Raw genomic sequence first — 25657 nt, 5'->3', positions numbered from 1 at the left:
CTTCTAGATGATGTTCTAGACAGTGGAATGGTTAATGTCCAGTAGTTTGGAGATCTTTTTGAATCTCTTCCCAGACTCCTAGACATATCAAACCTTCTTTCTGAAGCCTCATGGAGCTCTTTCAATTTCAACATGGTAATAACACAAACTTCAGCAACAAAGACCCCACCAAACTAAATGTCTGCAGTTTAAATAAGACTGGTTCTTCCAAGGTCCTTCCTAATGACGTTCTAATCATTTGTACCTGATCTGGTGCACCCGAGTCTAATTTATGGTATTTTAGGTATTGATAAACATATAGATGGGCTTACTTTTTTCATATCGGACATTTGCATTTATGTTTATTTAAATTATACATACAATGGACTACAAAATATAAATGTGACATGATGTTTGTTATATTGTATCTATAGATAAAGGTGATACTGTTTAAATGAAGATTAGAGTTATTAGGGTTATCCAAATCTTGATATGTCTACATATGTTACAAAAAACATTTGACGGGTGTACTTAGTTTTTCACATGACTGTATTTAAGAAAATATGATGCCATTTTGGATAAATAAGGACATCTTTTATTTGTTTAATCCCTAGATGCAGCATGGTGCCAAGTGAACAGAGCTGTGTTTGGTGCGTCTCTGAGAGGTGGGAACTGGCGACCTCTGTCTTCTCTGAAACTGACACATGCTAGTGGGAATGGATTGTGCAGCCAGGCTTGCTGTGAGAAACCAGGTTGTGACGCAGCATGGACCCTTAGAGGGCGCTGTGTTCTTTTAGCATGCTTAAATCCAGGACAGTGTGAACCAGAAAGGACTTGGCACCAGTACTCCCTGGTGGAAATGGTGTCCCGCAGGTAAGTTTTCATTGTGAGAGGTGGGCAATTTAGCAGTTTAATTGTATGGCACAGGAGTGCTGGTTCAAACCCCATTTCTGATTGGCCTCATGACCCTTATGAGCAAATCATTTAACTTGCCCATCACCCAGGTCTACAAAATATTGTACACAACTGTAATGAACCCTGATCTTGTGGGACATCATGGAGATCAACACTATTAGGGTGAATTGAAATCTCTAATAAATGGGATACCTGAAACTAAACAAAAGTCTCTGTCTGCAGCATGTACAGAAAAAAGGCTTTTCACAATTTTCGTACGGGAGAAAAAAAGATGAAAAGAATGAAGAGAAATGCCAGCTCATCACAGCCCTCAGCTGGCAAGTCTTCTAAAGAGGTGGGTTCCATTCTGAATGCTTGTCAATCTTCTTAATTGGAAAAGCATAACTTCTTGCACCTGTCTGTCTCTATAGGCAGTTCCCTCGCCAAAGCCAACTCGTGTTGTGCTGTCATCCAGTCCTGTAGCCCTTGGTTTGTCAGACAACAGCACACAGCCCCTCCCACCCGGTGGGAGTAAAGAAGATCTTCCAAATCCGTTGGATCATAATTCCACTGCGTCAGACTCAGCTGCTGCTGGGCCATTTAGCAACACTAGCACTACCACTGGAGAATCTACTGAAGCCTCATCTCCCACTACTACCCCTGCTGGAGCTACCACTCAGCCAGGTGAGTGATGCTTTCTTCAGGCCCGCCATGGTGTTTTAGGATTACATGGCCTACAGTTCCTGATCTCCCGCTCTTCTTCTCCTTTATCTCTCCATGCAGTCCCTCGGCAACTGATTGTGTCTGCAGGTGAAAACATTGAGGTCACTTTACCCAAAAATGAAGTGGAACTCAATGCGTTTGCAGTCCCAGAGCCTACAGAAGGTATGCCCAGCTTGCTGAAATCCATACATTTCTTTGCTGAAATGGTCATCTCTTTTTGGGACACTCACTCTTAAGTGTTTACTTACAGGAATGACTTATACATTTGATTGGCGATTGATCACCCATCCCAAAGATTACAGTGGTGTGATGGAGGGCAAGCATGGCAAGACCTTGAAACTGAGCAAGGTGAGGCAAGCAGAACATGCTAAGCAGTGTCTCGAGGATAATATGAGCATCTGCAGAACCTCAGGGGCTTCAGGAGCAGGGCACTGACCGGCTGCTGGGTTAATAATCACCTCTCTGTTGCAGCTGACTGAGGGGCTTTATGAGTTCAAAGTGATAGCAGAAGGTGATGGAGCCAGAGGAGAAGGCTTTGTCAACGTAACTGTGAATCCAGGTGGGGCCTCTTGACATCTTAGCTCTGTCTTATTACATTGTCATTGTATTACTTGATGTAGAGTGCATGTTTTGTTCTTTTGTGTGTGTGTGTTGGTTGAAAGTATGGGCCCCATCAATTTATACATTATAGAGGAATAATCTAAAAATGTTTCATTAATATAAACTCTGAGGCTAGGGACCTGCACTGGCAGTTGGAAGGTTGCAGGTTCGAATCCCGTAAAATGCTAGAAGTGACTCTAATCTACTGGAGTAAGGCCCTTAACCTGCAATTGCTTCATCCTGGGTATGATGTTAACCTGTATCCAGCCCTGCAAGCAGGTGCTCCAAATTACAGGGAAAACTTGGGGATTGGCAGTAGGATTGGCACTCCAGCCACCGTAAAAAAAAAAAACTCCGTGCCAGTGTGGTGCTGAGGTGTCACCTGCTGCATTTGGGTTCCACGTGTGGAGGGTGCGGCAATGCGCTTTCAGCTCATGCTTCCAACCCCTAAAATTTAATATGGAGAGTGACATGGTGGCCACAGCTGCTGCCTCACTGATGCAGTGTCCTAAGTTTGAATCCTGTGCCCTGTCATTGTCGTTGTCTCCATCGAGCCCACACATTCTCTGCTTGTTTGCATGGGTTACCTCCAGCTACTCTGGTTTTCTTCCCATATCCCCAAAGATGCACCGGTTAGATTAACCCTGTGATTCCAAGTTGGCCCTATGTGACTGGAGATGCGTGCGTGAGTGGGCCTTGCAGTGGACTGACCCTGTCCAGCACTCTTTCCTTTTTTAAAGTCCTCTTAGCGTTATCTTTAACTTTTTGGGGAAAATAAATGAGTCATAAATGTTGAATTTATTTCAAGAAAAAATGTTATGACGTGTAATGGAAACGTGTAGATATCAAAACGTCAACATGAATACAGTAGGAAAGGTCTGCCTAATGTTCGCTGCTGCACTGATGCAGATTTAGCACACATCCTTCATGTGACATGTTTTTGAGACAGTCACCAACACACAGCCCGATTTCGTGGTCGAGACAGTAGAAGCGTGTTTCTTTGCATACTTTTCACATTTTTTTCTGTTGCTTGTGTATGCGAGTTTAGAACATCAGTACCTGACCCACACAATTGATGCACCCATTGTGTTATTTTAGGTTGCCACAACAAAACTCTTAGTGACTTCCACATTTCCCCTGACACGAATGACAGTTGCTGCATTGTGAACAGTGCTTAGGGGGCTAACGTCTTTCTTGTCTTTCTTCATGTTTTCAGTCGTTTTGCCTTTCTTCACCATGGTGAATCTTCAGGTGACCAAATTCACCAGCCATATCACTGCGGTTCAGTCGTACAGCGCACCGTCCTTATTAGCATCTGATGACCAATTCACATTGTCATCACTAATGGTTCAGTTTCAGCTTGCTCTTATTTACACACCATTGTGTTTTACTTGAAGGATCTGCCCCAGTCATAAATATTGATGAGTTACTGTAAAGTGTCAGAATAGATAGAAAATTCATGATTCTTTTGCATCATGATGTTATTTCATCCACTAGATGGCAGCAGATCATTACATGTCATCCTGAATCGGGCTTAACCGTATTTACATAGAATTCTGAGCCCAGGGTTAAAGCCAAGGAGGTTAAATAAAGATATTCATACATGCAACCTACATATATGTACTATATAATAAAACACTAAAGTCTGTGTGTCCAGTCCCTCAGAGCAAACTGATTGGTCAGTTTGGCTTTGGTGACATGACAGAAGAGGCGAAGTGAGACACTTGAGAAGGAGTAAAGGCACACTCTTGAGAGAGTCACCTTCAAAGGTGGAAAAGTTTAAAAGTAAAAAATGTATAAAAGTATAAAACTGAAAAGGAGGCAAGAAAGGCAGCTCACAAATAATGACAATAATGAGTCTGAGAAGCAGGCTTTACGGGAACAGCAGCGAAGAGACGTTCACACATGCAAATACAGACAAAATATGCTGAAGGTGCATGTGAAACAAGAGATAGCAAATATTTTTAAGTCATTCTTTTACTTGCCCTTGACACAGGTAGTGTGGCAATTTGTTTTATAAAGTACTAAACAAAGCAAGTTAATTTAACGTAACTTAATATCTGGCACAAGGCCAGAGCCTGGCCAGTACAGGTTGCCAGTCTGTTGAAGGGCCCGCTTGTGCACATACCCACACTTTCACACTAACTCGGGGACAGTTTACAGTTGCCGATTAAAATAAGACACAAGTCCTTGGTACGTGGGAGGAAAGTGCACTGTGTTTAAAACATCCTTTTAATTTGGTAAGCAGCAACACAACTTTTAGCATTGATGGCAACGTCCAAACTTTGCTATCATTACTAACCAGTCTGTAATGTCAGCTTTGAGGATTTGTTTGGCCGTTCTTCATTACAAAACCGTCTTAACCGCCCCATTTTTGGAGGGTATTGGATTGCCGTGGACTCGCACCACAAAGCATCTCAGTCTGAAGGTTTGCATTGTGGTGAACTGCTGGTGGTCTCCCACAAATCTCCAACATCTGGCTCAGAAGTGGCTTCCTTGCAGCAAGAGCTGATAGGCGAGCTCCTCTAATCTGGCTGTATACTTGGAGCAGGCAAACTTTGAAAATGCTGGACTGTGTATGTTTTTTGTACCCATGTCGGCTACCCAGCTAGTTATCTTAAAAGCAAAATGCTACATTGCCAGTTTAACAAAAATATAATTAAATTATCCAAAGCACAATCCACCCGTTGTTGATTTCCAAAAAGATGAGTAAATATATGATATACTGTGCACTTAACTATGTAACTCAGTGGATGTTTTGTGTGGCTTCAGGACAATAAAATCCTGACTCTTGCACAAGTGGCGCACAAGGCAGAAGTCTGCATGAAAACTGCGAGAGGTACACTAGAAGTGCCAGAAACTGAAGAAATAAGCTTCTGTGAACAAAGTCCTCCTTCATTCTAAAAACACACCATTGTCAATTACTATAGAACAGTAAAAACATCTCCACAATACTGAGACGCAGCTATACCAGTGCATTAATGCACCGGAAACAGTAAATGGACCGTCTACCACTACGTCATGAATTTTATTCACCATTCACACCAGCAGTTATGAGACATCTGTTGGTGAAGAAAGATTCACTGATGTTGACTTTGCTGACAATGCTGTGATCTTCATGGAGCAAAGCATGGAGGAAAACAGGCTCTCATCAGGGCGCTTGAGAGACTGAGTGAGGAGCCTAAGTGTCTGGGCTTGCGAGTGTCCTGAATAAAAAACAAAATCCAGGCCTTTAATGACCTCTTGGGCATAGCTATCAATCGTGTGTCTGTCGGTGGAGTGAATGTCAACCTTGTCAAGAGGTTTACTTACCTCGACAGTGACATTCATATCTCTGGTGACTCTTCCTATGAAGTCAGTAGATAGATTGGGAGAGCATGGGGTGGTGGGGGGAGTCATGAGGTCACTGCAAAGGGGTGTGTGGCACCCCCAATATCTTTGCAAAAGAATGAAGGTCCAAGTCTTTACAGTCCTGGTGCTTCCTGTTTTGCTATATGGCTATAAGGTGAGCTGAAATGAAGACTGGACTTCTTCAGTACCGTGTCTCTTTGGAGAATCCTTGGGTACCGCTGGTTTGACTTTGTGTCCTCACCTACTCAGTTGGAACTTCCTCTTAACAAAGAAATTTAACTTGTAGAGATATAAAATGTGATACTTAATCAATAGTAATATATTTATATTAAAGAATATCTGTCTGGATTAAGAGACAATTATCACCCCCTTATACACTATATGACCAAATTTATGTGGACTCCCCGTTAAATGATGGAGTTGTTCAGGTGTTACATTGTGATTGGGTGCATAAAAATCAGCACACAGCCATGCAATGCCCTTTGGATAGTAGAATGAAGAGTTCAGCACTGTCATAGGATGTCACATTTGTCACAAGTCATTATGTGAAATTTCTGCTCTACTCAATCTGCCCTGGCCAGCTGGAAGTGCTATTACTGTGAAGTGGAAGAGCTGAGGAGCAACAATAGTCAGCCACAAAGTGGTAGACCACTCAAACTCGCAGAGCGGGGAAGCCAAGTGCCGCCATTTATAGACCATTAAAATCCACTCTCCTCCGCAGCGTCACTTGCAGCAGGGTTCCAGAATGTGCAGAAGTAGCTTCATAAAATGGGTTTCAATAGCCAAGCCTAAGATCACCATGTACAATGCCAAGTGTTGTCTGGAGTAATGCATGCCACAATTGGACACTGTAACAGTGAAAACATGTCCTCTGGAGTGATAAATTAGGCTTCACTGTCGATCAGTCTGATGGACAACTCTGAGTTTAGCAGCTGCCAGGAGAACCGCTACCTCCTGGACTGCATAAAGCCTACTGTAAGGTTTGGTGGAGGAGGGATAATGGCAGGTGTTTGGGCTTGGCTTCTTGCTTCTAGTGAAGGGTCCTGTTAATGCTACAGCAGACAGAGACACATTCAGACAATTGTGCATCATTTTCTCAAGCATGACTGTGCACAAAGCCAGAGATAGTGGAACTCAAGTGGCCTGCACAGAGCCCTGACCTCAACCCTACATAGCGCCTTTGGGTGAATGGAAATGGTACCATTGGTACCTTACCTCTTTGGAGTGAATGGGCACAAATTCCCACAAACATACTCCAGAATCTTGTGGAAAGAGAAGAGTGGAGGCTGTTATAGACACACAGGCGCACACCACTTTACATTAATGCCTATGGTTTTGGAATGGGATCACCAACAAGCTCATATAGGTGTGATGATCAGTTGTCCAGAAACTCTTGGCCATGTAGTGTATGTATGAATATGTGACAGACTGGTGTCCTGCCCAGGTTTGTTTTGCCTTTCATCCATTATTATAGGAACAAGTTATGAACCCTCACAACCTTCTTTTGTAAAAACTGAATGCAAACATTTCTTCAATGGATGGATACATTTCAATATAGAACTTTTTATCTCGTCTTCCAGAGCCACGAGTAAATCAGCCTCCCAAAGCTGTCGTCTCACCCAAGTTTCAGGAAATCTCTCTGCCCACCAGCTCGACAGTCATCGATGGCAGTCGTGAGTGACAGCATTTTATTTCCTTTTATCCACTAAATTTAGTTCTCTGGTTGCTGTTGATTAACTATCTTGCAGTCACCTCTGTACAAAAAAAAAAATAATAATAATTGCATGTTAACAGTTAGTTTGTTTGGTTTGCCAATTAAAAGTCTCACTTTGTTCTCTTCTTCTCACTCAGAGAGTACTGACGATGATAAGATAGTATCCTACCACTGGGAAGAAGTGAAGGGTCCACTCAGGGAAGAAAAGGTCTCTGCAGAGACACCTATCCTCGAGCTGGTCAAACTAGTGCCAGGCAACTACACTTTCAGGTACTCTTACTTCCGTGCCTTGGCTCATTTGATTCTGTGCTCAATGTCAATATTGGGACAAACTGAAAAGCAAAATTTCCCCAAGCAGAAAGCAGCATCTTAACATTGTAATGGTGAGAACATCTCCAGTGCGTAGATTCAGTTAATCTGAGGCAGTAATAATAGAATTAAGTGAAAATACCAATAATCAGTACTCTTCCTCCAACTGTCTCACACATTATTCTCTACAAACTCATGTGTTTCCCAACATGTACAGTGCCCGCCGTAGTGTTTTGGACACATTTTTCCTTGATTTACTCCACCCAAGGCAAACTGGTCCTAGGTGAGGGATGAGACAAAGAGCGGTTCAAACCTTCTATGATGAATGAAAACTTTGGACGCCGTTTTCCCTTGCCCGGACGCGGGTCACCGGGGCCCCACTCTGGAGCCAGGCCTGGAGGTGGGGCTCGATGGCGAGCGCCTGGTGGCCGGGCCTGCACCCATGGGGCTCGGCCGGGCACAGCCCGAAGAGGCAACGTGGGTCCCTCTTCCCATGGGCTCACCACCTATGGGAGGGGCCAAGGAGGTCGGGTGCAGTGTGAGTTGGGTGGTGGCCGAAGGCGGGGACCTTGGCGGTCCGATCCTCGGCTACAGAAGCTGGCTCTTGGGACGTGGAATGTCACCTCTCTGAAGGGGAAGGAGCCTGAGCTAGTGTGCGAAGTTGAGAGGTTCCGGCTAGATATAGTCGGACTCACCTCGACGCACAGCTTGGACTCTGGAACCAATCTCCTTGAGAGGGGCTGGACTCTGTACCACTCTGGAGTTGCCCCCGGTGAGAGGCGCCGAGCGGGTGTGGGTATACTTATTGCCCCCCGACTTGGAGCCTGTACATTGGGGTTTACCCCGGTGGATGAGAGGGTAGCCTCCCTTCGCCTTCGGGTGGGGGGACGGGTCCGAACTGTTGTTTGTGCGTATGCACCGAACAGCAGTTCGGAGTACCCACCCTTTTTGGAGTCCCTGGAGGGGGTGCTAGAGGGCATACCTTCTGGGGACTCCCTCATTCTGCTGGGAGACTTCAATGCTCACGTGGGCAATGACAGTGAGACCTGGAAGGGCGTGATTGGGAGGAATGGCCCCCCCGATCTGAACCCGAGCGGTGTTTTGTTATTGGACTTCTGTGCTCGTCACGGATTGTCCATAACGAATACCATGTTCAAGCATAGGGGTGTTCATATGTGCACTTGGCACCAGGACACCCTAGGCCTGAGTTCGATGATCGACTTTGTGGTCGTGTCGTCTGACTTGCGGCCACATGTCTTGGACACTCGGGTGAAGAGAGGGGCGGAGCTGTCAACTGATCACCACCTGGTGGTGAGTTGGCTTCGATGGTGGGGGAGGATGCCGGTCAGGCGTGGTAGGCCCAAACGTGTTGTGAGGGTCTGCTGGGAACGTCTGGCAGAGCCCCCTGTCAGAAGTAGCTTCAACTCCCACCTCCGGCAGAACTTCGACCATGTCCCGAGGGAGGTGGGGGACATCGAGTCCGAATGGGCCATGTTCCGTGCCTCTATTGTTGAGGCGGCTGACCGGAGCTGTGGCCGTAAGGTGGTCGGTGCCTGTCGTGGCGGCAATCCCCGAACCCGTTGGTGGACACCGGTGGTGAAGGATGCCGTCAAGCTGAAGAAGGAGTCCTACAGGACCCTTTTGTCCTGTGGGACCCTGGAGGCAGCTGATAGGTACCGGCAGGCCAAGCGGAATGCGGCTTTGGTGGTTGCTGAGGCAAAAACTCGGGCGTGGGAGGAGTTTGGGGAGGCCATGGAGAACGACTTTCGGACGGCTTCGAGGAGATTCTGGTCCACCATCCGGCGTCTCAGGAAGGGGAAGCAGTGCAGTGTCAACACTGTATATGGTGGGGATGGTGCGCTGCTGACCTCGACTCGGGGACGTTGTGGGTCGGTGGGGGGAGTACTTCGAAGACCTCCTCAATCCCATTAACATGCCTTCCAATGAGGAAGCAGAGCCTGGGGACTCAGAGGTGGGCTCCCCCATCTCTGGGACTGAGGTCACCGAGGTGGTCAAAAAACTCCTTGGTGGCAGGGCCCCGGGGGGTGGATGAGATACGCCCGGAGTTCCTCAAGGCTCTGGATGTTGTAGGACTGTCTTGGTTGACACGCCTCTGCAACATCGCATGGACATCAGGGACAGTGCCTCTGGATTGGCAGACTGGGGTGGTGGTCCCCCTCTTTAAGAAGGGGGACCGGAGGGTGTGTTCCAACTACAGAGGGATCACACTCCTCAGCCTCCCTGGAAAAGTTTATTCAGGGGTCCTGGAGAGGAGGGTCCGTCGGATAGTCGAGCCTCGGATTCAGGAGGAACAGTGTGGTTTTCGTCCTGGTCGCGGAACAGTGGACCAGCTCTATACCCTTAGCAGGGTCCTGGAGGGTGCATGGGAGTTTGCCCAACCAGTCTACATGTGTTTTGTGGACTTGGAAAAGGCATTCGACCGTGTCCCTCGGGGAATCCTGTGGGGGGTACTCCGAGAGTATGGGGTACCGGCCCCCCTGATAAGGGCTGTTCGGTCCCTGTACGATCGGTGCCAGAGCTTGGTCCGCATTGCCGGCAGTAAGTCGAACCCGTTTCCAGTGAGAGTTGGACTCCGCCAGGGCTGCCCTTTGTCACCGATTCTGTTCATAACTTTTATGGACAGAATTTCTAGGCGCAGCCAGGGCGTTGAGGGGGTCCGGTTTGGTGGGCTCAGGATTGGGTCACTGCTTTTTGCAGATGATGTTGTCCTGTTTGCTTCATCAGGCCGTGATCTTCAGCTCTCTCTGGATCGGTTCGCAGCCGAGTGTGAAGCGGCTGGAATGAGAATCAGCACCTCCAAATCCGAGACCATGGTCCTCAACCGGAAAAGGGTGGAGTGCCCTCTCAGGGTTGGTAGCGAGATCCTGCCCCAAGTGGAGGAGTTCAAGTATCTCGGGGTCTTGTTCACGAGTGAGGGAAGAATGGAGCGTGAGATCGACAGGCGGATCGGTGCGGCATCCGCAGTAATGCGGGCGTTGCATCGGTCTGTCGTGGTGAAAAAGGAGCTGAGCCGCAAGGCGAAGCTCTCAATTTACCAGTCGATCTATGTTCCTACCCTCACCTATGGTCATGAGCTATGGGTAGTGACCGAAAGAACGAGATCGCGAATACAAGCGGCTGAAATGAGTTTCCTCCGCAGGGTGTCTGGGCTTTCCCTTAAAGATAGGGTGAGAAGCTCAGTCATCCGGGAGGGGCTCAGAGTAGAGCCGCTGCTCCTCCGCATCGAGAGGAGTCAGATGAGGTGGCTCGGGCATCTGATCAGGATGCCTCCTGGACGCCTCCCTGGTGAGGTGTTCCGGGCACGTCCAACCGGGAGGAGGCCCCGGGGAAGACCCAGGACACGCTGGAGGGACTATGTCTCTCGACTGGCCTAGGAACGCCTTGGGATTCTCCCGGAAGAGCTAGAAGAAGTGGCCGGGGAGAGGGAAGTCTGGGCATCTCTGCTCAAGCTGCTGCCCCCGCGACCCGACCTCGGATAAGCGGGAGACAATGGATGGATGGATGGATGGATGGATTACTCCTCCAATTTAAAATTATGAATCAAACGATGCAGACATGGTTAAAGTCAACATTACAGATTTTCATTTAAGGGGATTTGCATGCATTTCAGTCATTCCATGTGTAAATGACAACACTTTTTCTATATGGTCTGCCTCTGTAAGAGCCATTTGTCAGTTAGTCTGGTTAGGTTAAGTTGATAAAAGTATTTTCTTAGTTACAGTATGTTGAAATGTATGCCTATAAGGCACATAGTCAATGGGAGGTTGTATTATAACCCCACAAGCTAAATTATAAATGGAACATTCTAATTGTTTCTTATCCCTCTGACCTCTAGTTCTGGTTTATGATTTGCCTTGCAGTTGGTAAGGCATGAAGGGCAAACAGTTTCAAACCGTATGTACAGAACACACTAAATGAACTAAGTAAAGCCTATGTAAGTTTGCCTTTGAAAAATGTCACAACCTGTAAGTACAGAAAGTAACTGAAGTTTAACATGAGAAGGCCACAATTGTAGAAGAAACCTTTTTTTCCCTTTTGCTCTCCATCACTTTTCTTTCTGAATTTTTGTGATTTGTTCATTTTTAACTTTTCACTGAACTTTTTAAATGTTGACCCCAAACATATAGCTAAGACAACAAAGGAGTTTTTCCAAAGGAAAAAAATGGAAAATTCTTGAATGGCCATGCCAGTCACCTCTTCCGTATGCCGAAGAGAAAACTTAAGGGGACAAGTCCCCAAAACAAGCAGGAGCTGAAAATGGATGCATTAGAGGATTGACAGAACAGCACCATAGAAAACCCTCAGCACATGGTGATGTCTATGAATCACAGACTTCAAGTAGTCGTTGCATGTAAGGGATATGCAACAAAGTACTAAATATGTCTGCTTTAATAGACCCGCCATTGTGATGTACCAAAAATGATGGCGCCCTGAAATGGCAGGACCGTGTCGAAAAAGTATTGACATTTCCACATGATGTGACCAAAATGTATGCAAATCCCCTTACACGAAAGTCTGTGATGCGCACTTTAATCACAATGTCTGAATTGTTTGATTTGTAATTTTAAACTTTTGGAGCAGAGGGGTCAATCAAGGGAAAATGTGTCTTTCTCCCTAACATTATGGTGGACACTGTATGTGCCTTGTGCTTAATTGCTTCCTACCCCTCGCCCTCTTTCTCTTTTTACAGTCTCACGGTGGTCGATTCCGATGGTGCCAGTGACTCTGCTCTGGCTAGTCTCACAGTGAACAAAGCAGTGGATTACCCTCCTGTGGCCAATGCTGGGCCGAATCAAGTGATCACTCTACCCCAGAATTCGATAACACTTTATGGCAACCAGAGCACAGATGACCATGGGTTAGTGGCATATGAGTGGTCCTTGAGTCCCCAAAGTAAAGGCAAGGTGGTGGAGATGCAGGTAAGCGTTTTATTACCCTCTCATCCAAGTTTACATGAAGACTTGGTGTTGCCCTATTCTATTTTTAAAGAACACAGATGTTTCTTCTTCAGTTCAGTGCAGATATCCATCAAAACCTGTTCTGACAATGCAGGGCATGGTGCCACCGTACCTTTTCCTCAGTTGTAGCATATAACTTATCATTCATTTCCTTCATTACAGAACACAGCAAGTCAGCCATTTGACCACATCTACTCAAAATATGCAGCGTGCCTTCCACTGCTTAGCCCTTCCTCAGTTAGTGTATAACAGATGATCCTTATGAACCACTACTCGGTTACATTGAGTCCTGTGTCATTCATTTTGCCTAGACTAGTTTTTCTCAGCCTTTTTGGAGTCGTGACCTAGTTTTTCCCATTTAAGTGTCTTCACAACCCTATTCTTGGTGAATCAATTGTAATCATCAGAATGGAGGGGTCAAGTACATTTGTTGAAGTGGCAACTTGATGAGAACCACTACCAATATAAACAATAGCAACTAGTGACCCACTGGCAACCTGCGACCCAAAATTGGGTTGAGAAACATTGGCCTAGACTGCCATTATTATGCAGTTATGCAATTGAGGTCATATCTCTCTCTCTCTCTATATATATAATATATATATATATATATATATACAGTCATGGCCAAAATTATCAGCACCCCTGGAATTTTCCTTGAAAATGCACCATTTCTCCCAGAAAATTGTTGCAATTACAAATGTTTTGGTATACACATGTTTATTTCCTTTATGCACATTGGAACAACACAAAAAAACAGAGAAAAAAAGCCAAATCTGACATCATTTCACACAAAACTCAAAAACCGGGCTGGACAAAAACCATAACCATCAACAAGCTTGTTACACCCCTCAATTGGAATTTTCAACCTCTCTTCTTTTGCAAACTGCTCAAGGTTTCTCAGATTTGAAGGGCGCCTTCTCCCAACAGCAATTTTGAGATCTCTCCATAAGTGTTCAATCGGATTTAGATTCAGACTCATTGCTGGCCACTTCAGAACTCTCCAGCACTTTCTTCAACCATTTCTGAGTGCTTTTAGAGGTATGTTTGGGGTCATTGTCCTGCTGGAACACCCATGATCTCTGACGCAGACCCAGCTTTCTGACACTGGGCCCTACATTGCGCCCCAATATCTTTAGGTAGTCTTCAGATTTCATGATGCCTTGCACACAGTCAAGGCATCCAGTGCCAGAGGCAGCAAAACATCCCCAAAACATCTTAGAACCTCCACCATGTTTGACTGTAGGTACTGTGTTCTTTTCTTCGTAGGCCTCATTCCGTTTTCTGTAAACAGTAGAATGATGAGCTTTACCAAAACGCTCTACCTTGGTCTCATCTGTCCATAAGACGTTCGCCCAGAAGGATTTTGACTTCCTCAGGTACATTTTGGCAAACTCCAGTCTGGCTTTTTTATGTTACTGTGTCAGCAGTGGGGTCCTCCTGGCTCTCCTGCCATAGCATTTCATTTCGTTCAGATGTCGACGGATAGTTCGAGCTGACACTGTTGCACCCTAAATCTGCAGAACAGCTTGAATATGTTTTGAAGTTGATTGGGGTTGTTTATCCACCATTCGGACTATCCTTCGTTGCAGTCTTTTATCAATTTTTCTCTTCTGTCCACGTCCAGGGAGATTAGCTACAGTGCCACGTGTTGTGAACTTCTTGATTATGTTGCGCACAGTGGACAAAGGAACATGAAGATCTCTGGAGATGGACTTGTAGCCTTGAGATTGTTGATATTTTTCCACAATTTTGGTTCTCAAGTCCTCAGACAATTCTCTGCTCTTTTTTCTGTTCTCCATGCTTAGTGTGGCACACTCAGACACACAACAGAAAGGTTGAGTCAACTTTTCTCCATTTTAACCCTTTGCAGTCGTATTTAATTTTCAACGTCACGCTACATTAGTCGTAATTAATTATTGAAAATACGCCAATAATTACAGCAGTTATTTTTTTCAAGCACGTAGGAATAACACAGGCCACTTTTCTCGACCAGGCGACTGTGCAAATCGGTCAGAAACTTGCAGGGCCACCAGCGGGGGCCTGACGACCTATAGCGCACTTTTTACTAAGGCCAGTTTTCTGGCCTAACGACCGCAAAGGGTTAACTGGCTTCAGGTGTGATTGCTATATTGCCAGCACCTGTTTCTTGCCACAGGTGAGTTCAAACGAGCATCATATGCTTGAAATAAAACGATTTACCCACAATTTTGAAAGGGTGCCAATAATTTTGTCCGGCCCATTTTTGGAGTTCTGTGTGACATGATGTCAGATTTGGCTTTTTTTCTCAGTTTTTTTGTGTTGTTCCAATGCACATAAAGGAAATAAACATGTACATACAAAAACATTTGTAACTGCAATAATTTTCTGGGAGAAATGGTGCATTTTCTGGGAAAATTCCAGGGGTACCGATAATTTCGGCCATGACTGTATATATTATGGACATATCAAAAAGTAAGGATTAAAAGATAAAAGCTGACACAATACAACATATTTGCAATGGCTTATGGGTCGTTTGAACATGCACACCATTCCACAGTTATTCTAGTTAAGGCCCAAGCTCAAAATAACATGGACGCTCTGCTGCGGGATTGTATCATTGTTTATTAATGATACATTGTTTATTAATGTGACATTTGTTTGGCCAAAGGGAATGTAATCTGCTGAAATTCACTGAACGAGGTTGGCTCAGTATGGATGTGGAAACAATGTGACTCAACAAAAAGTTTTTGAATGGGTAGAAAGATTTAAAGTGGGAAGAAGTGTAACCAATGAAGCTAAATCTGATGAATCCATTCAGCATTGAGCACGCAAGCCCACATCAACATGGTGAATGTCTTCATTAGAGAAGACCAACATGGATTACATTGTCTGCTGTTGCTGCACGTTCAGATATCAGCTGTGGATCTGCACATGTCATAGTGTGTGATGACCTGGGGTTCTGTAAAGTCTGCGTAAGACGGGTTTCCAAACACCTCACTGATCTTCATCCATTGGTGAATTTCAGAAAGTTTCACTCCGTTTGCCCAAAGAAATCTCACTAGAGCGCATTGTTCAATAATGGTGCAATCCCACAGCAGAGCGTTGGGACATTCTTTGACCTTGGCTTCAAAAAGACCAATGGCAGAGTGTTGTGCTGTGCATGTTCAAACTACCCATCAGTCACAGAGGAAGTGTTGTCAATGTCAATTTATTTACACAGCACATTTAATACAAACATCACTAATGCTGCAGCCGAAGTGTTTTACATAGAACATAAAACAATCAACAGTAAAGTGAAACAAACCACTGTGTAAGAAATTAGGATTACCAGTTATCACTGAAGATCATGAAAAGCTAAAGAACAGAAATGAGTCTTCAGCTTCGATTTAAACAGATCAATTGAAGGTGCGCCCTTAATGTAGTAAGGTAAAAAATTCCAAAAACATGGTGCAGCAGCTGCAAAAGTCCCATCACCCCTTAGTTTTACACTTAGTATGAGGGACCACAAGAGATGACTGACCGGCTGACCTAAGCTCTCTGGATGGCTGATGTAAAGCACACAACCCAGAAAAACAGGTGGGAGCACACACAGCATACAGAGGCAGACTTTCTTACCCTTAATCCCCCCCCCAAAAAAAAACCAGCAGCATTCTGTGATCCTAACTTTGGCTAAAAGGCGAAGCTGAAAAGTGTTGTATTGTGTCAGCTACTGTCTGTTGCCTTTACTTTTTAATTTACCCATGTATGCTGGGGAATCCAGCTGAATAGGATTGCCGATCTTTGTTGGGCTGAAAGGTCTGTTCTCATCTAATTTTTTTCTAATGGTCTAATTACAGCTGATTGACATTACATACTACAACACACAAAAATTGCTTCTAATGTTCAGATGTTTTATTACTGAATCTAGCTCATGCCGCATCAAGACATATTCAGTCAATAAATGTTAGTAGCCATGGAAGTAACCCAAACTCCTATATCTCCTATATCCTTTAGGGTGTACGGACCTCCACATTGCAACTCTCAGCTATGCAGGAGGGAGACTATACATTTCAGCTGACAGTCACAGACTCCGCTGGGCAGCAGTCCACAGCAGAGGTGACTGTAATTGTCCAGCCAGGTATAATCGGAGGAACTGAATTATAAAATATGTCAGCTGTGAGTATTTGGACTTGTTATTCCAGTTGTATTTCTTTCTCAGAAAATAACAAACCCCCTCTTGCTAATGCTGGTCCAGAGAAAGAGCTGACCTTACCTGTGGACAGCACCACACTGGATGCAAGCAAAAGTCACGATGACCAAAAGATTGTATCTTACCACTGGGAACAAACCAGGTATGGACAGTGTGCCCGTGAGTACATTCTTCACGAACATAAAGCAGAATGGGCAGAGCTCAGTACATCTTATCTTTCAGGGGACCCGAAGGAGCAAAAATCGAGAATGCAGACAGTGCTGTTGCTACGGTGACCGGCTTGCAAGTGGGGACATACACGTTCACATTAACTGTACGAGATGAGCGCAACCTGCAGGGCACAGATAGTGTGAGCATCATTGTCAAAGAAGGCAAGAGCAGCTTTTGGTTTGCGGCGTCCACTGTTTTTGTACTAATTGCTACTTGATATCTCCAGGCCTCTGATGTTTGTATGTCCTCCACAGAGCTGAATCAGCCTCCAGTGGCAAAGATCTCTGGTAGCATTGTGGTAACCCTGCCTGTCAATACAGCTGTTCTTGATGGCTCCAAATCAGCAGATGATAAGGGAATAGTAAGCTACTTGTGGACCCGGGATGAAGCAAGTCCTGCTGCTGGGGTGAGTGGGCTGCTGATGGATTTCACTTTAACGGAACAAAATAACCACAAGTTTGGGTACGTTTTATACTTACAGTCTTAAAACTTTTAACCCTCCTGCAGAAAGTGCTTAACAATTCAGATCACCAGGCAGTATTGTTCTTGACTGATCTCGTGGAGGGGACATACAGGTTTAAACTTCAAGTGACTGATGCCAAGAGGGAAAGTAGCACTGACCAGGCAACCATAGAAGTTCGCCCAGGTGAGATGAAGGGCTCCATGATTGACTTGTATGAAACTGGTATCTGCCATTCCGGAAAGTCCAGAAGGACCAGTCTGTCATAGCCCAGCCATGGAATGTCCAGACTGATTCAGTTCCTTTTGTTTCAGACCCTCACCACTCTGACTTGGTGGAGATGATTCTGGACGTGACAGTGGGTCAAATGACAGAGAGGCAAAAGGGCATGTTAATCCGTCAGATAGGGGTCTTGCTGGGAGTCCTTGACAGTGACATCACTGTACAAATAATCCAGGCATTTACGGAACAGAGGTGAAGTGGCAAATGAGCTGGCACATCGTTGGAAGGCCTGGGTGTTGAGTTGAGGGGCGTTTAGAAGTTTACAGACTGTTTTTTTTTTTTTTGTCTTTCTCTCAAGCAGCACCCAAATTGTGTTTTTTGTACACAATGGCCCAGGTCATCCACCTCTGAAGGGATCAGAAATTGCTTTAATGCTTCGCAGTAAACTTTGGAAACAAAAAGCAGACTTTTTGATATTCCGAGCTCGGCAGGTTGACACAGTGGGTAAGTAAACTGAATGTATACTTGGCAGTAAGAGGTGAGACATTTCCACGAACCCTAAATATTTGTAAATACATATTTTACATATTTCATTCCTGGGTTTTTATGGTAGCTGGATTTGAAAGCTTGCCCCTATGGCCACTGAATTTATCTCCCATATTTTAATTGTGTTAACATATTGTCTGTGTTACAGCCTGCCAGCGGAACTGCTCTGAGCACGGCCATTGCGATTCATTCACCAAGCACTGTGTGTGCGATCCCTTCTGGATGGAGAATCTGCTCCGCGTACAGCTTGGCGATGGCGAGAGTAACTGTGGTGAGTGTTTGGCACATAGCACCTCGGCCTCTTCCAAACTGAAATTTGATCTCCTTAATTCATTTGTTGGGTTGGGGGTTGGGGGAGAGATTAGTTTTTGGAGGAAGCTCACAGAAGGAGTTTATTGCTCCTGGGACCTTCCACTAAACACAGACATACACTCACTGGCCACTTTATTAGGTACACCTTGCTACTACCAGGTTGGACCCCCCTTTGCCGTTAGAAATGCCATAATTCTTCATGGCATAGATTCAGCAAGGTGCTGGAAACATTCCTCGGGGATTTTGGTCCATTTTGACATGACAGCATCACACAGTCACTGTAGATTTGTTGACTGCACATCCTTGATGGAAATCTCCCATTCCACCACATCCCAAAGGTGCTCAATTGGATTGAGATCTGGTGACTGTGGAGGCCATTTGGGTGCAGTGAACTCATCGTCATGTTCAAGAAACCAGTCTGAGATGATTTGAGCTTTGTGACAAGAATGGAGTCTTTCTCCCCAATATAAATGTGTATTCTAAAATGTTATTGATTAAATCCTGCCAGGTTTTAAAAAAGATTTGAACAGATCCGCTAAGAGGGAATTTGATTTTTTCAAATTTCATATAGTATATAACATCAGTTACCCGCTGACTTAGAGGTGGGCTAGGATTATTCCAGCTGAGCAAGATAAGACTATGTGCTAATAGTGCAGTAAAGGCAATTCCAGTTTGTATGTCCTTCTCCACTTTAAGCCCACCTGGGAGTACCCCAAACACAGCTGTTAATGGATTAGGAGGGATTGTGACACCAAGGCTGTCTGATAGGCATTTAAACATTTTTGGCCAGAGTGATGGTAATTTGGTGCAGGCCCAAAACATGTGCCCTAGCATTTTTAACCCCTGAAACCAGAGACTTTTAAAAATGCTCTCCAGAATGGATGGGTGAAAAAAAAAGTTTTGAAAATGCAGGCTATAATCGTGTTCTGATTTGTTTGTGCTTATTACAAAGACCTTCCCTGACTGGATCCTCCGACATTGCAGACACACAGGAGTTGCTTTCCATGGCTATTGTTACTTACCTGTATGCATCTAAGTTGTGTTTCATCTACTCTGAACGCTGCATAAATGTGTAAAAGGCAAATAATTTACCTGTCACTATTGAGGTGACCTTTAAGCCAGGGTGGCATCCTGCCTCGTGCGTGTTGCTGCGCCACCATGTAACCTTGTGCTGGAGGCTATTGGCTCAACAAACTGAAATTTTGTGATAAATCCCATAGTTGGCCATATTATCATCCCAACAAGGATTTTCTGCCAGTGTACTCATGCCAAGTGTAGGTGAATGTTTGTTATATGAGCTTTCAATGATGTGGATGAAGATGCTTTCATAAATGACATGAAAAGTGTGGACAGAGGTTGTTTTTTCGTTTATGAACGACATTTTTAAATAAAAATGTAGTGTGGAAGTAACCTTAAAGGCCTCTCTCCTCATGGTGTTAACAATGACTGATAATATTAAAACTTCTGTCATATTTATATTGCCAAACATGTTTGTGCTCTTTTCCCAGGCTGATGCCCTTGGCAATCCTAATTACCACAGGCTAGTAAAAAGGTTGTTCTTGGACATTCCTAGCTATCTGGAATTCTAAAAGGATAAAATAAAGATTCAGAGTTTAAATGAATGCCTAGAAGTTTGCACTTTTGTCAAGTAAAACATGCAAAATATCACAAGAGATTATTTGAATACTTACAGAGTTCAGTATATTTTGTCAAAAAGTAATCGACTAGGGGTAGCACATAATAAGGAGACCAGGGTTTGTGTCCTGGGTTCTTCCTGCACGGAGATATTTGTTCTCCCCATGTCTGTGTGAGCTTCAACCCAATTCCAAAACACATGCAGGTTAGTTGCGTTAGTGATTGGCTCTAGTGGGTATGTGTTTGGCCTGTGACGGGCTGGCACTCTGTCCAGGGTTTGTTACTGCCTTACGCCCTATGCTAGTTTTGGATAGACTCCAGCACCCCCATGACTCTGGTCTGGATATAACGGGTTAGAAAATGACAAGGCTAGTAATCGTCCAGGTTGTGCTGACTGTGGCTGGCTATTCAGTCCTATTCTTTATTATAGTTCAGTTTAATTCAAATTGGTTGACAAGTAGCTGCTTCTTAATCAGTCATTTTAATTGATTTAATTTTGTTGTATTTTTCAATTTACAGTTCAGTATAGCGAGTCAGAACATTTATTAAAAAAAACTTCAGTAAGGCTTGCTTCAGTCACCATATAATTGTATCATCTGTTAATCTGGCCTTTCAGCCAGGGTGGCATCCTGTCTCGTGCCCATTTTTGCGTCACCATGGGACCTTGTACTGGAGGCAAATGGCTCAAAATAATGAAGAAAGGATGTGTTGTACAGACTTTAGAGAAGCGACAAACTGACTGCTGTATTCCTACTGTCCTTTTTGTTCTGCAGACTGGAGTGTGCTTTATGTCTCCATCGCCTTTTTCCTCATTGTGGTCACCGCAGGGGTGCTGGCCTGGGGAGCTGTGTGCTGCTGTCGCAGGTGAGGGGACAGCTTGAGAAAAAATACAAATTTGGGGAGAGGGTGAGTGAGAATGAAAGCAGTCTGGACTTAATTATCAATTTTTTGTATTTTCAGGAGAAAAGGAAAGTCAAAGCGGAAAAGTAAATACAAAATTTTGAATGGGACAGATGACCAGGAAAGCATGCAGTTAAAGCCAGCATCTAAAGGAGGTAGGGCATTGTTCATGGACATAAATCTAATATAAAAGGACAAATAAAGTCCTATCTATCTATCTATCTATCTATCTATCTATCTATCTATCTATCTATCTATCTATCTATCTATCTATCTATCAATATCACCCACTCATCCGATTTCTAACCTCATTATCCTATATGCCATTATCATATAGTGCCTTTCACATCTCTTATCTTATAGTGCCTTTCATATCTATCTATCAATCATATAGTGCCATACATATCTATCTATCTATCTATCTATCTATCTATCTATCTATCTATCTATCTATCTATCTATTATATAGTGTCTTTCATATCTATCAATCAATCATATAGTGTCTTTCATATCTATCAATCAATCATATAGTGCCTTTCATATCTATCTATCTATCTATCTATCTATCTATCTATCTATCTATCTATCTATCTATCTATCTATCAATATCACCCACTCATCCGATTTCTAACCTCATTATCCTATTTGTTCATTTCACTTTACTTCATTTTCACTCAACTTATTCTTCAGAGGTAGCAGTATGCCAGGATAAACAGACAGAGTAGAAGATGTCCAAGTTGCCTCAAAAGCTTGCTATTGTAATCTTTCTGGTTAGCCAATAAAAGGTATCATTTTGGTTAGCTTCTCACTACATCCATAAAGGTTAACATGGTGCAACACCCTAGTGCTACAAAGGTTCTCATGGGGAATTTCCAGATGGTCCCAAGTCAGTCCAGAGGTTTTATCCCAGCAGGCCTTCCAGGATTACCCACAATGGGAGGCATCCAGAGATTGTCTTTCTCTTATTCTGGAAAATTAGGGTTTCTCCTGGGAAATCCTCCCACATTGTCAGGCTCTGCATCTTATCACACACAATGCTCAACAGCCCACTCTGGAATGTAAATTTGATCACTTGTATTTATGATCTCATATTTTTGGCCATTACCCAGAAGTTCTCACCATGGCAGAGGATGGAGATGCAGACTGACTTGTCTCTTCAAGGACTGTGACGTTGCCATGTCTGGTGTCTCGGTAAATCTTTAGCACTATCTTGGATAAATAACTCTTATCATTGTTCTAATCTTAATACATAATTCGCCAGCCTCCTCACTCACTCACATCCGTCCAAAGCCGAAGGCGCAGTTGCCTTCTGCGCAGCTGCCCGAAAAACTTTACGAGACCGACATCCAACCCCAACATTGTGGCAGGCGGCGGATTTACGGCCGCAAAAATTCAAAGAGAAAGGCGACTTCGATTAAAGCTCTAGAGGCTTGAAAGACGATTTCGACTACAGCTCGAGGCCTAATTACACATTCTGATTCAATTACGCATTCCTTCAATACACCTATATCAGGTTTGTGGTGCTTATACTTATTACTATTCCATATTGTGCTGGAACATTCATCATTCAATATTATACTATAGGCCTGGAAAATTCATCAACTAACAGTACAAGCCTGTACAGTAATGAGTAAAGCGGACTACAATCATTACAAAACAACTTCATTACTTATCATTTGTTCTTCATACACTGCTGACACAAACTCGTGCCCGTTGTCGAAACGGGCTCTTTGTCTAGTTACATGTATCTAAGAAAACTGGGAGAATAGGACCAATCCTTGCAAACAGGCCTGAGTGAGCTGTTCACCAGCTAGTATCAGGGTGACTCATGTAGCCCAGTGGTTCTCGGCCTGAAAAAGCCGTGAGGAGCCAGTATGTGGGTTTACCACATGCAACATGAAGGTTGAGGGTTCAGTGCAAAGCCAGTCTAGTGACAGACAAGAGAGAGAAAGATCCAGGAAGCTTGTCTGGTCCATGGTCCATTTTTTGGGGCCACTGTGCATGTGCTGTGGCTGAAGCCCAGTGACCCCACTTCAGCACTGTACACTTAACTGTGCAGCAGGTTGCCAAGTTAACTTTGTATTTTGTTTCTTCAACAGGAGGCCGCTTGAAATCTCCAACACAAATGCATACAAGCCTCATGCACTCTGATTCAGAGTTGGACAGTGATGAAACCATTTTTACTTGGCCTGACCGCGAAAAGGGCAAGCTACTTCGAAACGAAAATGGCTCAGTCCGGAATGGACAAGGACCTTTAAAGGGTATAAAACAGACCAGGGAAGAGCTTTTATAGCCTCTTGAATGGCACCCCTCTACGCACAGGACTACTGCCGGACACCAGCAAAGGGGGGCCTGCCAAGGTGAAAAAGCCTCATTGACTGCATACACCTTTCCTGAAATGCACTGTCAGGTCTGAAGTGCTGAATTAAGGAGCTCGGCATTTTCACCTGTCTTGGATCCTTGGGACAACAGTGGAAAGTTTAACAGAGAAAGGACACCTGCTGAACCCCAGCTCTGGACTAAATGGTGTCAACTGACATGGAGCCTCTAGTTCACCAGTGTAGATCTGAGAAGTAGTCAAGTCACCGTTGGCTTTACAGCATATTTGGGGAGCCAGCAGCAAGGTGCCCGGGTCACAGCGCACTTCTCTGTTCTCCACATTTTTAAGAGGCTTTATGAATGCATGGGGTTGCCCTTCCTGCCTCCACTGCTTTCGTTGTGACCTTGCATATATGGAGTGACTGGTTCCTCCCTGTTGCTCCTGCATTTTAGCAGGGGGTGTTGTCTGCACCTTTATTATTTTGAAGTTATAATTTAGCATTTCCCATGTTGCTTTTGTTTTAGTTGCCATATGCTTTTAATTTATTTGAATAATCAGGGTATTTTCTTTTTTTTTTACATTTTTAATTGACCCCTACTGAATGTTACTGACTCAGTTGCCATTTCTGTCTCTTCTACTGTTACACAAGAATAAAACACTAAGTTAAGTTACTTCAAGCTGTTTTTCTAGAAAGCAGGAAGCAATCAGAAATGTAGCAATTGTGTCACTTTTGAGAGAAATGTGTTTTAGTGCAAAACTGGACTTTTAAAAGCTGCTATGGATATTAATTAGACTGTTGAAAGAATTGATTACCTGAACTGGAAAAAGGAGAGCAGGTCTGAGATCACTGGATTTAAATAACTGGATGTGTCCACACAGGGACACACACACACACACACACACACATTTGGACACATGCTTTGTGCACGAGAGGGCACTGCAATGCACTGACCATTCTTGTAAGTTGCAGTCATATTGCAGGACTCTTCATTTCCCCCTGACGCTTAATACAGTTTCTTCCCCAAGAGTGGTCTTCTCTGCTGTGTACACTTCATGTGCTGCAAAAGACAGTAAAATGTATATCAATGTTAAACCATTACTCAGATTGTGCTTGAATGAGAGAGCTGATGTGTGCTGCTGGATGACACTTGGCTTTCATTTTACGGAGACTCTTCTACCACTTTGGAGAAGCCATCAGAATTTTTCAATTTCTTTCAGTAGCCATCCTGCCAGAATCTGCTTGCAGACCATGACTCTGTGAATTCTGACCTGGAGCTTGTCGCACCCAAGCAGCACATCTCAGTTCTCTTTGCAACAGCAGATGCAAAGAAATAACCTGTGATTTTATATTTTTATGTTTAAAAAAATGAAAGAAAATCATTATTGTTGCATTCACTGGACAATTTAAGGAACTGTGAATTAGTGTCTTCTGTTGTTAACAGGAGATGTTTACTGAAGATACTGGAAATTTTTCTCTCATCTGCACTCCATTTATCTCCAGCACAATTCTTTTGTTTCCCTTTTTTAATGACGAATGTCCGTGTTACTGTGATCAAATCAGAATTTAAAGCTATTGCTTTTGAATTGTATTTTCTGCTAATTAAAAGAATGTTTGATATGCTTTTTTGAATGACCTCTTTTTTTCCTCTTTGTCTTCTTGGAAGTTGACTGCATTCCATTTCAATGCTGTCTCTTTATTCTTTCTAATCAATATGGAAGAAACCTGCTAAGCACGCAGGTTTGGTAGGTGAATCAGGAAACAACTTTATTGATCAGTGTGTGTGAAGGATCTCCATTTTGCCTTCCAGTAGGGATTCCAGGACTATGAAAACACAGATGAATATAATTCATAAATTGGCAAAAGTCCACATTGAATCACTTTCACTTTCTGTGTGGTCCAGATGTCATCAACAACAACATTTACTTCTATAGTACATTTTCATATAAATGATGTAGCTCAAAGTGCTTTACAGGATGAAGAAAGAAAAAAAGACAAAATATAAGAATAAAATTAGGCAATACTAATTAATATAGAATAAAAGTTAGGTCCGATGGCCAAGGAGGACAGAAAAAAAACTCCAGACGGCTGGAGAAACAATCTGCAGGGGGTCCGAGGGCACGAGACCACCCAGCCCCCACTAGGCATTCTACCTAACATAAATGATCTCAATCGGTCTTCGTGGTTTTCAGGCTTCAGATGGAAGAACTTGATGATGTTGTGATAGATTATATTTCAACAAATAACCCAAGAACAATTACTGCAATAAACTAAATGATAGTTTATTTGTGACAAAAGGATAATAGAAGATGGATATATACAAATCTATACAGA

At 43.9% G+C, this 25657-nt stretch overlaps 1 protein-coding gene across 3 annotated transcripts in view; it reads left to right on the top strand.

Annotated features, from left to right (window-relative positions):
- The window catches only part of kiaa0319l (KIAA0319-like ortholog), a 51005-nt gene extending 26049 nt beyond the window's left edge, over positions 1-24956 (top strand). For all 3 annotated transcript variants that reach the window (XM_028820000.2, XM_028820002.2, XM_028820001.2), the window contains exons 3-22: positions 594-852; positions 1117-1228; positions 1305-1557; positions 1657-1758; positions 1847-1944; positions 2068-2155; positions 7128-7220; positions 7399-7531; positions 12282-12510; positions 16525-16648; positions 16730-16862; positions 16943-17091; positions 17185-17336; positions 17438-17576; positions 17705-17864; positions 17974-18116; positions 18307-18429; positions 20879-20969; positions 21066-21160; positions 23105-24956. In XM_028820000.2, the coding sequence (XP_028675833.1) occupies positions 594-852; positions 1117-1228; positions 1305-1557; positions 1657-1758; positions 1847-1944; positions 2068-2155; positions 7128-7220; positions 7399-7531; positions 12282-12510; positions 16525-16648; positions 16730-16862; positions 16943-17091; positions 17185-17336; positions 17438-17576; positions 17705-17864; positions 17974-18116; positions 18307-18429; positions 20879-20969; positions 21066-21160; positions 23105-23298 (2870 nt within the window). In that variant the 3' untranslated portion in view covers positions 23299-24956. The remainder of the gene's footprint in view (positions 1-593; positions 853-1116; positions 1229-1304; positions 1558-1656; positions 1759-1846; positions 1945-2067; positions 2156-7127; positions 7221-7398; positions 7532-12281; positions 12511-16524; positions 16649-16729; positions 16863-16942; positions 17092-17184; positions 17337-17437; positions 17577-17704; positions 17865-17973; positions 18117-18306; positions 18430-20878; positions 20970-21065; positions 21161-23104) is intronic.
- The last annotated feature ends 701 nt before the right edge of the window (positions 24957-25657 follow it).

This window comes from Erpetoichthys calabaricus, chromosome 14 (assembly GCF_900747795.2).
Source record: "Erpetoichthys calabaricus chromosome 14, fErpCal1.3, whole genome shotgun sequence".
Lineage (NCBI taxonomy): Eukaryota > Metazoa > Chordata > Cladistia > Polypteriformes > Polypteridae > Erpetoichthys > Erpetoichthys calabaricus.
The sequence above is the reverse complement of the archived record's forward strand: the minus strand, read 5'-3'. Positions and strand labels throughout refer to the sequence as shown.